Source organism: Physeter macrocephalus, chromosome 13 (assembly GCF_002837175.3).
Source record: "Physeter macrocephalus isolate SW-GA chromosome 13, ASM283717v5, whole genome shotgun sequence".
In the NCBI taxonomy this organism is placed as follows: domain Eukaryota; kingdom Metazoa; phylum Chordata; class Mammalia; order Artiodactyla; family Physeteridae; genus Physeter; species Physeter macrocephalus.
In genome coordinates, this window is record NC_041226.1 from 79,532,877 (window position 1) to 79,547,964 (window position 15,088).

Genomic DNA, 15,088 nt, shown 5'->3' on the forward strand with positions numbered 1-15,088 from the left:
TGGGTCTTACCAGCAAAACCCTTCCCCACGCCGCATCCAAAGCAGCAGGACCTGCCGTGTGTGGACACAGAGCCCCGTGAGCGCTGGCGCTGCCGCGGGTCCCGTCCGATGGCAGACCCAGTCACCCGGGGGCACCGGTGCTGACGGCAAACCCCAGCCCCTCACGAGCGCCACCGATGACGGGTCTGTGGGGACCAGCCCTCGCGTCCCGACGGGTGACACGGGATCACCTGTCCCCGAGCCTGCGACCGGGCACGGGAACACCTCCGTCCCTGGGACCTGGGATTCCGTCCCCCACGGGCTCGGAGCACTCTGCCCTCACGAGCCCTCCCGCTGAAGGGGGAGGCCTGGCTCCACGCGGTTTCTGAGAAGAGGGGTGAGCCCCGACCGGAAGCGGGTCCGGGGGTCCCTGCCGAAGCGCCGGAGAAATGGAGCGGGGCCGTCGGGCTCTCGGCCCGGCACAAAGGACGCGGGCTCTGGCTCCCGTCGGGCGCCAAGCAGGGACACGAGGTGGAAGCCGGACCTCGGCCCCCGCGCCGGGAACGGCAACCCAGCCCGTCCCTTTCAGACGACCTCAGGGCAGCACCGAGAGGCGGGGTCACACAGAGAGCCGCGAGGCTGGCCCCCGGGCTCCGGGCGGGGCACACGGGGTGGCAGAGGCGCTGCAGGGCGGGCCTGCGGGGAAGGCAGCCCCGCTGGTCCCTGTCACCCACGTGGACCCTCGCCGCAGACTTGAAGCAGCTACCGCATGTTACAAAACCGGAGTGTGTCTGCGTTTAATACCACCTCGCTGGCAAAACCTGGTTTCCTTAATCTAAGGACTTAAAGAAATGGTTCTTGTTGGTTTCCTGAGCTTTGGCTGTTGATCGTTTGCATCTGCCAACCCCAGCACTACCGAGGCCTTTTCTCTTTCTTCCCCTCAAACACCTTCACTGCCCACTCCAGAAAGGCAACAAAACCAGTTCACGGTGGCTCCACGACCTCTGTCACAATCTTGGACACGTGACCGTCCCCATGCATCACAGGAAATTCCCAAGCTGCTTCGCTCAAGACGCCGCTGGTCGCACAACTTCGCATCCACTTCTGAGAGCAGACGGCTGGTGTTGATCACGAGGTTTTTTGAAAGTGAAACGGAAGGCAGTGCTTTCAGAGAATGACAGATATTTACGGTGACAGTGTCTCAGCTCAAGAATGGCGTATTCGTAATCATTACGACATCATACTATGTGAAATTCCCTCCTCACAGTCTCCTTTCAAACGAACTTCTACAGAACAGCACTGCATGACGTTTTCCGAACTCTCGTCAGCTCACATTTCAGTTCCAAAAGGCACGTTCGGTATTCCAATCCAAGGAAGTTCGCGTCTGTCCAACAACAAGTCAAAGACAATGTAAGGGACAACTCTGTTTCTTGACCTCTTCGCTGATTCAGGTGTTTCCAGATGTGGCTATTTCACAGACAGAGGCGAGAGAACTGAAAAGGAACAAATTAATCTGAAGTCATCGCTCACCAGAATGCAGGAAATAATTCCCCCACTGCTGGCACTGGTGAAAGGCCTCGCACTGTGCGATCTCGTTCTCGTGGTGAGGAAACGCTAAATCTATGCCGCCCGAGTGGATGTCGAGCCGGCTTCCAAACACCAAGCTGCAAGACACAGCGCAGAGCAGGGAGTTAACTCGATCCAGTGACACGGTCTCCAAGCCACATCCCGTCTTCACGCCTTCCAGCCCCGGGCCACGCACACCCCGAATGGAGTCCGATTCCGAATGCGTCATAATTCAACTGATGCAAACGGAACCTCACGTTTGTTTTCACTTCATAAAATCTCTAATTCATAGCTTTTCCTCCTGGGAAAGAGACTTCATTTTCTTTGCTCTGGACACAATATGTGGCTTTTAAAAACTTCAAAATTACTTTTTCTTACTTCCAGTAGGCAGACCTTAGTGGTTCTTCAATTATAACAAAAAAAGAACTATACAATCAAGAGATTTGTAATTTGGCTTTTGAAAAATGAGCCATTCAGCAGCCATACATGAAAAACAAAGTAACAGAATTCAAAGTGACACATTTCAGCTGGCGGCATTTCAGCTATAAGGCTGCTCGGTCCCGAAAAACCTCGGTCCACAGAACCGCACGCTGCACCTCCCAGGCCTGCGGGGACACTCGGCGTGTGCAGCTCTGTCACCAGAGCACCTGCAAAACAACCGGTACCAGCACCAGTGGTCCAGGCTGACCAGCAGCTGCTTCAGAGGATGTTAAAAATGCAGAGATCAATGAAAAATGCAAAGGCTCGCACAACGGAAAGGGGGCGCAAGGCGGGCGGCTGTGGAGCTCTGGAGGCCGTCGGCCCCCCGGGGGTGCAGGCGCCAGTGAGTTTTTCTAAAAATGGTTAAAAATAGATGTTTTCTAAGGTGCCACAGCCTCACTGAGGTCCTTCCTGCTGAAGGCCGACTCCTCCCCACTGACCCAGCGCTGGAGAAACCATGCACGCACCGGTCACACCTGAGCTGAGTGGGCGAGCAGGTCGTCCAGGACCGTACATCCTTGGCAGTGGTTTCTAGAGAATCTCTAATAAGAGTCCTCGAAATTCAAACGCTGTGAGGGCAAGCGTGAGACGGGAGGGACCAGGACTGGGGAGGAGCGTGTGAGGGGCCACACTTGCATTTGTAACGAGTGACCCATTTTTACGAAGCTCTGACGCACATATGACGAAGTTAAGACTTAAGAGCTAAATTGTGGGTCTGCAGTGTTGGTTATATTAGTCTCTAGTCTTGTCTGTACGTCACACCTATTTTAAAATAAGAGAAAGCTGAAAAGGAACAGGAGTCCATTTTCATTATTTAGGTTTCAACAAAAATAAAACATTTAATGGTAACATTACATTTGAAATTTACTAAATGTTTCCTGCTTTAGAGAAATTATTTGAATCTAAAAGCTAAAGATCTTTTTACAACACAACGTATATCCCACACCGCTGTTAAATCAACAAGTATTTGTAAATACTTTTAAGTGTTTACAGTAGGGCTGAGAGCTGGACATGTCTGTTTGTTTTTAATATTTGTTTATTTATTTATTTACTTTGGCTATGCTGGATCTTAGTTGCGGCACGCGGGATCTTCGTTGTGGTGTACCAACTTCTTAGTTGTAGCATTCTGACTCTTAGCTGCGACACGTGAACTCTTAGTCGCAGCACGTGAAACCTTGGTTGCGGCATGCTGACTTCTTAGTTGCGGCATGCATGCGGGATCTAGCTCCCCGACCAGGGATGGAACCCGTGCCCCCTGCATTGGGACCGTGAAGTCTTACCCACTGGACCACCAGGGAAGCCCCTAGTTGATTGTTTTTTTAACGAAAAGTTGGACCCTGTTTCATACTAACAACAGGGTGTGACATCTCAGACGTGTCTCCCGGTAAGTCATACAGACACGCCCACGGGCGAGGGCAGCAGGGGAGGAGCACGCGGCGAGGGGTGGTGGAGGTAGGACCCCTTCTAGGTCTTCACTGGGATGAACGCGCTGGCACAGACAGGTGGCGGAGGGTGAGGCTTCCCCCCGTAGAGTGGGGTGAGCCTACAGCAGAGACGAAACCAGCGTGAGGTCGAGGCACAGGGCAGCCTGCTCTGAGATAACGTTCACGCCCAGCCAGAAAGCTGCCACATACAACGGCCGATAGGAGGACGGCTGGGTTTGCTGGTCTTAAAGTTTGGGGTGTGGCTAGTAGTTTGAAATGTTCACCTTAATCATACTTTGTTCCTAATTTTAAAAACTGATTACAGGGGCTTCCCTGGTGGTGCAGTGGTTAAGAACCCGCCTGCCAGTGCAGGGGACACGGGTTCGAGCCCTGGTCCGGGAAGATCCCACATGCCGCGGAGCAGCTAAGCCCCGTGCGCCCCAGCTACTGAGCCTGCGCCCTAGAGCCCGCGAGCCACCACTACTGAGCCCACGCACCTAGAGCCCGTGCTCCGCAACAAGAGAAGCCACCGCAGTGAGTAGCCCCCGCTCGCTGCAACTAGAGAAAGCCCACATGCAGCAACAAAGGCCCAATGCGGCCAAAAATTAATTTTAAAAAGAGTGGGTGGGGACGCCCGTCAGACACGGCGGGCATGTGCGGACAGTGAGAGAAGAGACAAAAAAGAGGGTCCCTGGAGGAGCTGGGGACCAGAGCAGCGCTGTGTTTACAGGGGTTCCCAAGACAGAAACGGCCTGGGCGCGGCGCCGCCCTAGACAGAGCCAGCACAAAGGGCACACGGAGGGGACGCTGGGGGTCACGCTCGAGGCGCCTGGCCCAGGACCAGCTCTGGGGCCGAGGATGGGGGTCCAGCCCCTCGCCCGGGTCCCCGGCCGCCTTCCTGAACCTGCCGCGGAAGAGACGCGGGCACCCCCGGAGCTGGCCCGCGCGTGACGGGCAGTCAAGAGCTAACTGCAGAGCAGGCGCCTCTACTAAAGAGACCAAGCGCTGACGCTGGGGAGAGAAACGTGTCCTGGTTTTGCCGTTTCCCTTCCCACGGCCGTCCCACCGGGCGCTAAGCTTCCTTTCCCAGCCACCGGCGTGGCCGGCACTAGGACCAAGCCTGCCCCGCCTGCCCCCTCTGCTGGCCGAGCGTGCCCATCACAGCACAGACGACTCGGGGGAAAACCTTACCTGGCGATGGTGGAACACTCGGTATGCCAGCCCGGCCTCCCGGCTCCCCACGGCGAGGCCCAGGACGGCTCCCGGGGCTTCGCCGCCTTCCACAGGGCAAAGTCGCTGGCGTGCCGCTTGTCAGAGTGACCTGCCGGTGACAGACGGTTACTCAGCGGGAGGGAATCCAGAGCGAAGCAGCGGTCACCCCCAAACAGGCAGGACGCACGTCCCCGACTCCGTTCCTCTGAGAAGTAACCTCACGTTTCTCGTGCGTGTGTTTCTCTCTTTGCCACGCGAAAGCTAGACAGCTACCAGATACCCTTATCTGTAACAGGACAGAAGCACGCGGTCGGTCCCCCGGCAGCGCGGCCCGTTTCAGCGATCTGAGTGCTGCGCGCGGGGTTCCGAGCGCGTGCGGCGATGCTGCTCTGGGGCGCCTACTCCACGCGTGCTCTCACCCTCCCTCACTCCGTCTCTGTCAGTAGCTGAGTTTCGGAGTAACTGTTTTCAAAGAGAGATGATAATCACACGGAGCAAAAAGGAAAATACCAGCGTATTGCATCAGTCACATTCAGAAAGCAGGAAAACTCAGAAGAGGAGGGTTCGGGGTCATAGGACAAGCCGGTACGGGGCTCTCTTTACGTTCCTAAACTGGGAGGCCACCGAGATGCCCTTCGGTAGGCGATGGATAAACAAACTGTGGTCCATCCAGGCAATGGAGTGTGATTCAATGCTGATAAGAAGTGAGCTTTCGAGCCATGAAAAAGCATGGAGGGGGACTTCCCTGGCGGTCCAGTGGTTAAGATTCGCCTTCCAGTGCAGGGGGTGCAGGTTCGATCCCTGGTCGGGGAGCTAAGATCCCACCTGCCTCGCAGCCAAAAAACCAAAACATAAAACAGAAGCAATATTGTAACAAATTCATTGAAGACTTTAAAAGTGGTCCACGTCAAAAAAAAAAATCTTTAAAAAAAACCAAAAGAAAGGAGGACTCTTACGTGCATATTACTAAGTGAAAGAAGCCAGTCTGAAAAGGCTAGACTGTATGAGTCCCACTCTATGACATTCTGGAAAAGGCAAAACAATGGGGACAGTAAAGAGATCGGCGGCTGACAGAGGCTGGGGAGGGAGGGGATGAACAGGCAGAGCACAGGGGGTCTTTAGGGCAGAGAAGCTCTCTGCGTGATACTGTAATGACAGATACCTGTCATTACACATCTGCATAACCCAGAGAGACGCCAAGAGTAACCCTGGTGTAGACTATGGACTCGGGGTGAGGCTGGCGTGTCAGCGCAGGTCCACCAGTTCTAACGCGACCCGCGCTGGTGGGGATGCTGATAACGCGGGGGCCGTGTACGGCGGGGCAGCGGGCGTGTGGAACTCTCTGGACCTGCCACACAATTCTGCTGTGAACCCAAAACTGCTCGAGAAAATAAAGTCTATTTGCTTTTCAAAGCATTGCTGATGCTAGAACGTGTAGGTGTCCCAAGTTCCTGCCCTGCTTCCCTAAGGCCGGGGCCACACCTCGCCTCGCAGGCGCGGACGGCCCAGGACGGGAGCAGGACAGCAACGGCTGAGCACAGGTAAGAAGAAGTGCTCTGGGGGGTCAACTCAACACACCCTTTGTGATTAGACTGAACACACGGTGCGCGGGGCGGGAGGTTACGCCTAAAAACACAGGCCACTCAGACAACTTGTCTGTGGGGGTTCTGCTCATTTTTTGTTTGGTTTTGTTAAATATCAATAGTATCCTTTAAAATTATGTTTACGGCAATCCCAATCTCCCAATTATTTTTCGTGTAGTTCTATATACTTATTATTTCTTCTCCACAAAAATGACTTTGCAGAAGAGGGTATAGGAATAGATTCGAATACAGCGGGAATGTCATACGTGCTAAAATACACACGGGAACTTAACTACACGGGGAAGTTACGTGGGAACTGATGTATGATAAAATGCCTACGGGGATTTAACACGCGACAGCAGCCAGGTGGGCAAGAGCGTTAAGACGGGACACCACAGATGGCACGTGCACGTGCAGAGCGCCCCAGAGAGGAATGGGAGGCCGCGTGTCACGTGCCGCGGGAACTTTCTACTCTGCGTGGTCTCTCTATTCCAAAAATCCCAACTAAATCGAAAACTCGGGTGTGATCCACGTCCGGCAACATCACTATGTCTGAGAGAGCAGGGGAGGGTCTGGGCTGTGTCCCCAGAGGCCCACGGGAGGGAGAGGCTGCTCTGGCCCAAGGACCCCACGGGAGGGAGAGGCTGCTCTGGCCCAAGGACCCCACGGGAGGGAGAGGCTGCTCTGTCCCCAGGACCCCACGGGAGGGAGAGGCTGCTCTGGCCCAAGGACCCCACGGGAGGGAGAGGCTGCTCTGGCCCAAGGACCCCACGGGAGGGAGAGGCTGCTCTGGCCCAAGGACCCCACGGGAGGGAGAGGCTGCTCTGGCCCAAGGACCCCACGGGAGGGAGAGGCTGCTCTGGCCCAAGGACCCCACGGGAGGGAGAGGCTGCTCTGGCCCAAGGACCCCACGGGAGGGAGAGGCTGCTCTGGCCCAAGGACCCCACGGGAGGGAGAGGCTGCTCTGGCCCAAGGACCCCACGGGAGGGAGAGGCTGCTCTGGCCCAAGGACCCCACGGGAGGGAGAGGCTGCTCTGGCCCAAGGACCCCACGGGAGGGAGAGGCTGCTCTGTCCCCAGGACCCCACGGGAGGGAGAGGCTGCTCTGGCCCCAGGACCCCACGGGAGGGAGAGGCTGCTCTGGCCCAAGGACCCCACGGGAGGGAGAGGCTGCTCTGGCCCAAGGACCCCACGGGAGGGAGAGGCTGCTCTGGCCCAAGGACCCCACGGGAGGGAGAGGCTGCTCTGGCCCAAGGACCCCACGGGAGGGAGAGGCTGCTCTGGCCCAAGGACCCCACGGGAGGGAGAGGCTGCTCTGGCCCAAGGACCCCACGGGAGGGAGAGGCTGCTCTGGCCCAAGGACCCCACGGGAGGGAGAGGCTGCTCTGGCCCAAGGACCCCACGGGAGGGAGAGGCTGCTCTGGCCCAAGGACCCCACGGGAGGGAGAGGCTGCTCTGGCCCAAGGACCCCACGGGAGGGAGAGGCTGCTCTGGCCCAAGGACCCCACGGGAGGGAGAGGCTGCTCTGTCCCCAGGACCCCACGGGAGGGAGAGGCTGCTCTGGCCCCAGGACCCCACGGGAGGGAGAGGCTGCTCTGGCCCAAGGACCCCACGGGAGGGAGAGGCTGCTCTGGCCCAAGGACCCCACGGGAGGGAGAGGCTGCTCTGGCCCAAGGACCCCACGGGAGGGAGAGGCTGCTCTGGCCCAAGGACCCCACGGGAGGGAGAGGCTGCTCTGGCCCAAGGACCCCACGGGAGGGAGAGGCTGCTCTGGCCCAAGGACCCCACGGGAGGGAGAGGCTGCTCTGGCCCAAGGACCCCACGGGAGGGAGAGGCTGCTCTGGCCCAAGGACCCCACGGGAGGGAGAGGCTGCTCTGGCCCAAGGACCCCACGGGAGGGAGAGGCTGCTCTGGCCCAAGGACCCCACGGGAGGGAGAGGCTGCTCTGGCCCAAGGACCCCACGGGAGGGAGAGGCTGCTCTGTCCCCAGGACCCCACGGGAGGGAGAGGCTGCTCTGGCCCCAGGACCCCACGGGAGGGAGAGGCTGCTCTGGCCCAAGGACCCCACGGGAGGGAGAGGCTGCTCTGGCCCAAGGACCCCACGGGAGGGAGAGGCTGCTCTGGCCCAAGGACCCCACGGGAGGGAGAGGCTGCTCTGGCCCAAGGACCCCACGGGAGGGAGAGGCTGCTCTGGCCCAAGGACCCCACGGGAGGGAGAGGCTGCTCTGGCCCAAGGACCCCACGGGAGGGAGAGGCTGCTCTGGCCCAAGGACCCCACGGGAGGGAGAGGCTGCTCTGGCCCAAGGACCCCACGGGAGGGAGAGGCTGCTCTGGCCCAAGGACCCCACGGGAGGGAGAGGCTGCTCTGGCCCAAGGACCCCACGGGAGGGAGAGGCTGCTCTGGCCCAAGGACCCCACGGGAGGGAGAGGCTGCTCTGTCCCCAGGACCCCACGGGAGGGAGAGGCTGCTCTGGCCCCAGGACCCCACGGGAGGGAGAGGCTGCTCTGGCCCAAGGACCCCACGGGAGGGAGAGGCTGCTCTGGCCCAAGGACCCCACGGGAGGGAGAGGCTGCTCTGGCCCAAGGACCCCACGGGAGGGAGAGGCTGCTCTGGCCCAAGGACCCCACGGGAGGGAGAGGCTGCTCTGGCCCAAGGACCCCACGGGAGGGAGAGGCTGCTCTGGCCCAAGGACCCCACGGGAGGGAGAGGCTGCTCTGGCCCAAGGACCCCACGGGAGGGAGAGGCTGCTCTGGCCCAAGGACCCCACGGGAGGGAGAGGCTGCTCTGGCCCAAGGACCCCACGGGAGGGAGAGGCTGCTCTGGCCCAAGGACCCCACGGGAGGGAGAGGCTGCTCTGGCCCAAGGACCCCACGGGAGGGAGAGGCTGCTCTGTCCCCAGGACCCCACGGGAGGGAGAGGCTGCTCTGGCCCCAGGACCCCACGGGAGGGAGAGGCTGCTCTGGCCCAAGGACCCCACGGGAGGGAGAGGCTGCTCTGGCCCAAGGACCCCACGGGAGGGAGAGGCTGCTCTGGCCCAAGGACCCCACGGGAGGGAGAGGCTGCTCTGGCCCAAGGACCCCACGGGAGGGAGAGGCTGCTCTGGCCCAAGGACCCCACGGGAGGGAGAGGCTGCTCTGGCCCAAGGACCCCACGGGAGGGAGAGGCTGCTCTGGCCCAAGGACCCCACGGGAGGGAGAGGCTGCTCTGGCCCAAGGACCCCACGGGAGGGAGAGGCTGCTCTGGCCCAAGGACCCCACGGGAGGGAGAGGCTGCTCTGGCCCAAGGACCCCACGGGAGGGAGAGGCTGCTCTGGCCCAAGGACCCCACGGGAGGGAGAGGCTGCTCTGTCCCCAGGACCCCACGGGAGGGAGAGGCTGCTCTGGCCCCAGGACCCCACGGGAGGGAGAGGCTGCTCTGGCCCAAGGACCCCACGGGAGGGAGCCTGCGCCCTAGAGCCCGCGAGCCACCACTACTGAGCCCACGCACCTAGAGCCCGTGCTCCGCAACAAGAGAAGCCACCGCAGTGAGTAGCCCCCGCTCGCTGCAACTAGAGAAAGCCCACATGCAGCAACAAAGGCCCAATGCGGCCAAAAATTAATTTTAAAAAAACTGATTATAATAAATATCTGCAACACATCAAATGTATCAAAATCCATGAGTTAACGTGCAGGGCTCGGGGAACCATGGTGGGAACCCCCGGGACAGGCTGGAAGTGGAGAGCCCGGGATGCGGCCTTCAGTACCCGCGAGCACACGTGCAGGCGCGCGCACGCACGCGCACACGCACGCGCACGCGCACACGCACACGCACACGCACACACACACGCACACGCACACACACACACACCCCAGGTCCACAAAATGAAGGTGGATGAGGCCCCAGCAGAGACGCCAAAGCCAGAAGAACGTTGTTCCACACAAGCCAGGGAGCGAGCAGTGGTGTCAGCGGCCCGTCAGACCGGGCTGACGGTCCCCGTGACCTCCGGAGACCAGAGTGGGTGGGGACGCCCGTCAGACACGGCGGGCATGTGCGGACAGTGAGAGAAGAGACAAAAAAGAGGGTCCCTGGAGGAGCTGGGGACCAGAGCAGCGCTGTGTTTACAGGGGTTCCCAAGACAGAAACGGCCTGGGCGCGGCGCCGCCCTAGACAGAGCCAGCACAAAGGGCACACGGAGGGGACGCTGGGGGTCACGCTCGAGGCGCCTGGCCCAGGACCAGCTCTGGGGCCGAGGATGGGGGTCCAGCCCCTCGCCCGGGTCCCCGGCCGCCTTCCTGAACCTGCCGCGGAAGAGACGCGGGCACCCCCGGAGCTGGCCCGCGCGTGACGGGCAGTCAAGAGCTAACTGCAGAGCAGGCGCCTCTACTAAAGAGACCAAGCGCTGACGCTGGGGAGAGAAACGTGTCCTGGTTTTGCCGTTTCCCTTCCCACGGCCGTCCCACCGGGCGCTAAGCTTCCTTTCCCAGCCACCGGCGTGGCCGGCACTAGGACCAAGCCTGCCCCGCCTGCCCCCTCTGCTGGCCGAGCGTGCCCATCACAGCACAGACGACTCGGGGGAAAACCTTACCTGGCGATGGTGGAACACTCGGTATGCCAGCCCGGCCTCCCGGCTCCCCACGGCGAGGCCCAGGACGGCTCCCGGGGCTTCGCCGCCTTCCACAGGGCAAAGTCGCTGGCGTGCCGCTTGTCAGAGTGACCTGCCGGTGACAGACGGTTACTCAGCGGGAGGGAATCCAGAGCGAAGCAGCGGTCACCCCCAAACAGGCAGGACGCACGTCCCCGACTCCGTTCCTCTGAGAAGTAACCTCACGTTTCTCGTGCGTGTGTTTTTCTCTTTGCCACGCGAAAGCTAGACAGCTACCAGATACCCTTATCTGTAACAGGACAGAAGCACGCGGTCGGTCCCCCGGCAGCGCGGCCCGTTTCAGCGATCTGAGTGCTGCGCGCGGGGTTCCGAGCGCGTGCGGCGATGCTGCTCTGGGGCGCCTACTCCACGCGTGCTCTCACCCTCCCTCACTCCGTCTCTGTCAGTAGCTGAGTTTCGGAGTAACTGTTTTCAAAGAGAGATGATAATCACACGGAGCAAAAAGGAAAATACCAGCGTATTGCATCAGTCACATTCAGAAAGCAGGAAAACTCAGAAGAGGAGGGTTCGGGGTCATAGGACAAGCCGGTACGGGGCTCTCTTTACGTTCCTAAACTGGGAGGCCACCGAGATGCCCTTCGGTAGGCGGTAGGCGATGGATAAACAAACTGTGGTCCATCCAGACAATGGAGTGTTATTCAATGCTGATAAGAAGTGAGCTTTCGAGCCATGAAAAAGCATGGAGGGGGACTTCCCTGGCGGTCCAGTGGTTAAGATTCGCCTTCCAGTGCAGGGGGTGCAGGTTCGATCCCTGGTCGGGGAGCTAAGATCCCACCTGCCTCGCAGCCAAAAAACCAAAACATAAAACAGAAGCAATATTGTAACAAATTCATTGAAGACTTTAAAAGTGGTCCACGTCAAAAAAAAAAATCTTTAAAAAAAACCAAAAGAAAGGAGGACTCTTACGTGCATATTACTAAGTGAAAGAAGCCAGTCTGAAAAGGCTAGACTGTATGAGTCCCACTCTATGACATTCTGGAAAAGGCAAAACAATGGGGACAGTAAAGAGATCGGCGGCTGACAGAGGCTGGGGAGGGAGGGGATGAACAGGCAGAGCACAGGGGGTCTTTAGGGCAGAGAAGCTCTCTGCGTGATACTGTAATGACAGATACCTGTCATTACACATCTGCATAACCCAGAGAGACGCCAAGAGTAACCCTGGTGTAGACTATGGACTCGGGGTGAGGCTGGCGTGTCAGCGCAGGTCCACCAGTTCTAACGCGACCCGCGCTGGTGGGGATGCTGATAACGCGGGGGCCGTGTACGGCGGGGCAGCGGGCGTGTGGAACTCTCTGGACCTGCCACACAATTCTGCTGTGAACCCAAAACTGCTCGAGAAAATAAAGTCTATTTGCTTTTCAAAGCATTGCTGATGCTAGAACGTGTAGGTGTCCCAAGTTCCTGCCCTGCTTCCCTAAGGCCGGGGCCACACCTCGCCTCGCAGGCGCGGACGGCCCAGGACGGGAGCAGGACAGCAACGGCTGAGCACAGGTAAGAAGAAGTGCTCTGGGGGGTCAACTCAACACATCCTTTGTGATTAGACTGAACACACGGTGCGCGGGGCGGGAGGTTACGCCTAAAAACACAGGCCACTCAGACAACTTGTCTGTGGGGGTTCTGCTCATTTTTTGTTTGGTTTTGTTAAATATCAATAGTATCCTTTAAAATTATGTTTACGGCAATCCCAATCTCCCAATTATTTTTCGTGTAGTTCTATATACTTATTATTTCTTCTCCACAAAAATGACTTTGCAGAAGAGGGTATAGGAATAGATTCGAATACAGCGGGAATGTCATACGTGCTAAAATACACACGGGAACTTAACTACACGGGGAAGTTACGTGGGAACTGATGTATGATAAAATGCCTACGGGGATTTAACACGCGACAGCAGCCAGGTGGGCAAGAGCGTTAAGACGGGACACCACAGATGGCACGTGCACGTGCAGAGCGCCCCAGAGAGGAATGGGAGGCCGCGTGTCACGTGCCGCGGGAACTTTCTACTCTGCGTGGTCTCTCTATTCCAAAAATCCCAACTAAATCGAAAACTCGGGTGTGATCCACGTCCGGCAACATCACTATGTCTGAGAGAGCAGGGGAGGGTCTGGGCTGTGTCCCCAGAGGCCCACGGGAGGGAGAGGCTGCTCTGTCCCCAGGACCCCACGGGACGGAGAGGCTGCTCTGGCCCCAGGACCCCACGGGACGGAGAGGCGGCTCTGTCCCCAGGACCCCACGGGAGGCAGAGGCTGCTCTGTCCCCAGGACCCCACGGGAGAGGCTGCTCTGTCCCCAGGACCCCACGGGAGGGAGAGGCTGCTCTGGCCCCAGGACCCCACGGGACGGAGAGGCTGCTCTGGCCCCAGGACCCCACGGGACAGAGAGGCGGCTCTGTCCCCAGGACCCCACGGGAGGCAGAGGCTGCTCTGTCCCCAGGACCCCACGGGAGGGAGAGGCTGCTCTGGCCCCAGGACCCCACGGGACGGAGAGGCTGCTCTGGCCCCAGGACCCCACGGGACAGAGAGGCGGCTCTGTCCCCAGGACCCCACGGGAGGCAGAGGCTGCTCTGTCCCCAGGACCCCACGGGAGAGGCTGCTCTGTCCCCAGGACCCCACGGGACGGAGAGGCTGCTCTGTCCCCCTCAGGACCCCACGGGAGGGAGAGGCGGGACCCACCTGTCTCTCCCACGGGGGCAGGGGCCACGCCGACCAGCTTGCCGTATCTGTCTCCTCTTGACTGCAGGTCGAAGTAGACATTGCCTGTTTCATAAAGGTGACCGTGAAGCTCGTTTCTGTCGTCCACACCGCATCTACACACGCCTCACAGCTGAGGACAATTAGAACCTGAACCCAGGATACGGCATCAGCCTTCAGGTGGCGCCTTTCACCGTATGTTTAAGCCAGAATTAACAACGACACTGTACTGTAAAAGCACACCTTTGCACACGTCATGAACGTCCGGTTGTGGAAGGGAAAACACAAACGTAAGTTCTCTGTAAAATGCTGAGCCCGTTCTTTTTAACAAGGAAAAAGGGAAGTGAGTTTATCACTGGCCTGCCTTCAGCTCCGGGCCCTGGGTTACAGACCCATCAATAAAGCAAGCCTTTTTTAACCCAGATACCCTAAGACCACCCTGCCACTCAGAAGAGGCACCTCACACGAAAGCACCCCCCCACCGTGGGGTCCTTCCACCGAGGTGCACACGGGCTGCGGGTGCCAGACGACCCGCCCACGGGGCCCCTGCAGAGCCCGGGAGCCCCGCTCGTCCCCACTCAGGAAGACGCAGAGCAGGGAAGGCGGTGGCAGAGCCGCAGCCCCGGCGGGAAGAGTCCTGCCCCGAAGGAGCCGGCGCTCAGGAAGGCGACGCCGCGGCCGCTGGATCGCACTCCTGACCAGCCACCTGCGCGCCGCGATCGGCGCAAGGGCCCAAGGTCGGGTGCGATTTTTAACCTTTGCAAACTTCTGGTTTTTAATCTTCACATTCTTTGTACTGACACAGTTACTAATCTGTATCTGCACTACCCTTCTTAGGGACAGTGGCCTTGAAGACAGGTTGCTTTAAGATCCAGGAAGCTTTTATGGGACTTCCCTGGCGGTCCAGTGGTTAAGACTCCGCGCTTCCACTGCAGGGGGCCCAGGTTCGATCCCTGGTCGGGGAACTAAGATCCCGCCTGCCTCACGGAGCGGCCAAAACAAACACAAGATCAGGGAGCTTTGACTGTCACAAACCCATGTCCCCGGTCACTCTCCAGCCCAGCTGGCGGGGACAGGGCAGGCGCCAGCGCCGCAGGGGGGCAATCGGCAGAACAGCGGGGAAACGGCCCCCGGTGACTGGGCTCTGCCAGCCCCCCACGGGGTCCCTCCTCACACGCAGTTTATTACTGAGCCCGACCTATGCGCCGGGGTACAGCAGCGAAACAAATACTGTGGGAACTGCTCTCTACTAAGTCAGAATGCGGACAGCACTTTGAAAATGCTTTGACAGAGGGAGAAACTGCTCCCTTGATAGAGGACACGTTTTCCCGAACCTGGGCTTACTTCACCCATTCGCTGAACAAATTTTTTCTTCACAAATAGTTCAAAGCTCAAATTAGAGTCAAGCTTTTGTGGAACTGCCACAAAGTCCAAGTTACTGGAGTTCAAGTTAATACAATTATTTTACATGAATTATGCTTGTGTCACCATTATTAAAAATGTACAATCAGG

General features: G+C 59.0%; 1 protein-coding gene across 2 annotated transcripts in view; it reads right to left on the bottom strand.

Annotated features, from left to right (window-relative positions):
• CARS2 (cysteinyl-tRNA synthetase 2, mitochondrial) overlaps nt 1-15,088 on the bottom strand; it is a 42,005-nt gene that overhangs the window by 11,781 nt on the left and 15,136 nt on the right. The window contains exons 6-8 of one of the 2 annotated variants that reach the window (XM_024123163.2): nt 13,559-13,642; nt 10,809-10,938; nt 1,510-1,643 (exon numbers count right to left, since the gene is read on the bottom strand). In XM_024123163.2, the coding sequence (XP_023978931.1) occupies nt 1,510-1,643; nt 10,809-10,938; nt 13,559-13,642 (348 nt within the window). The remainder of the gene's footprint in view (nt 1-1,509; nt 1,644-10,808; nt 10,939-13,558; nt 13,643-15,088) is intronic. The other variant, XM_055089341.1, reaches the window with a different exon arrangement.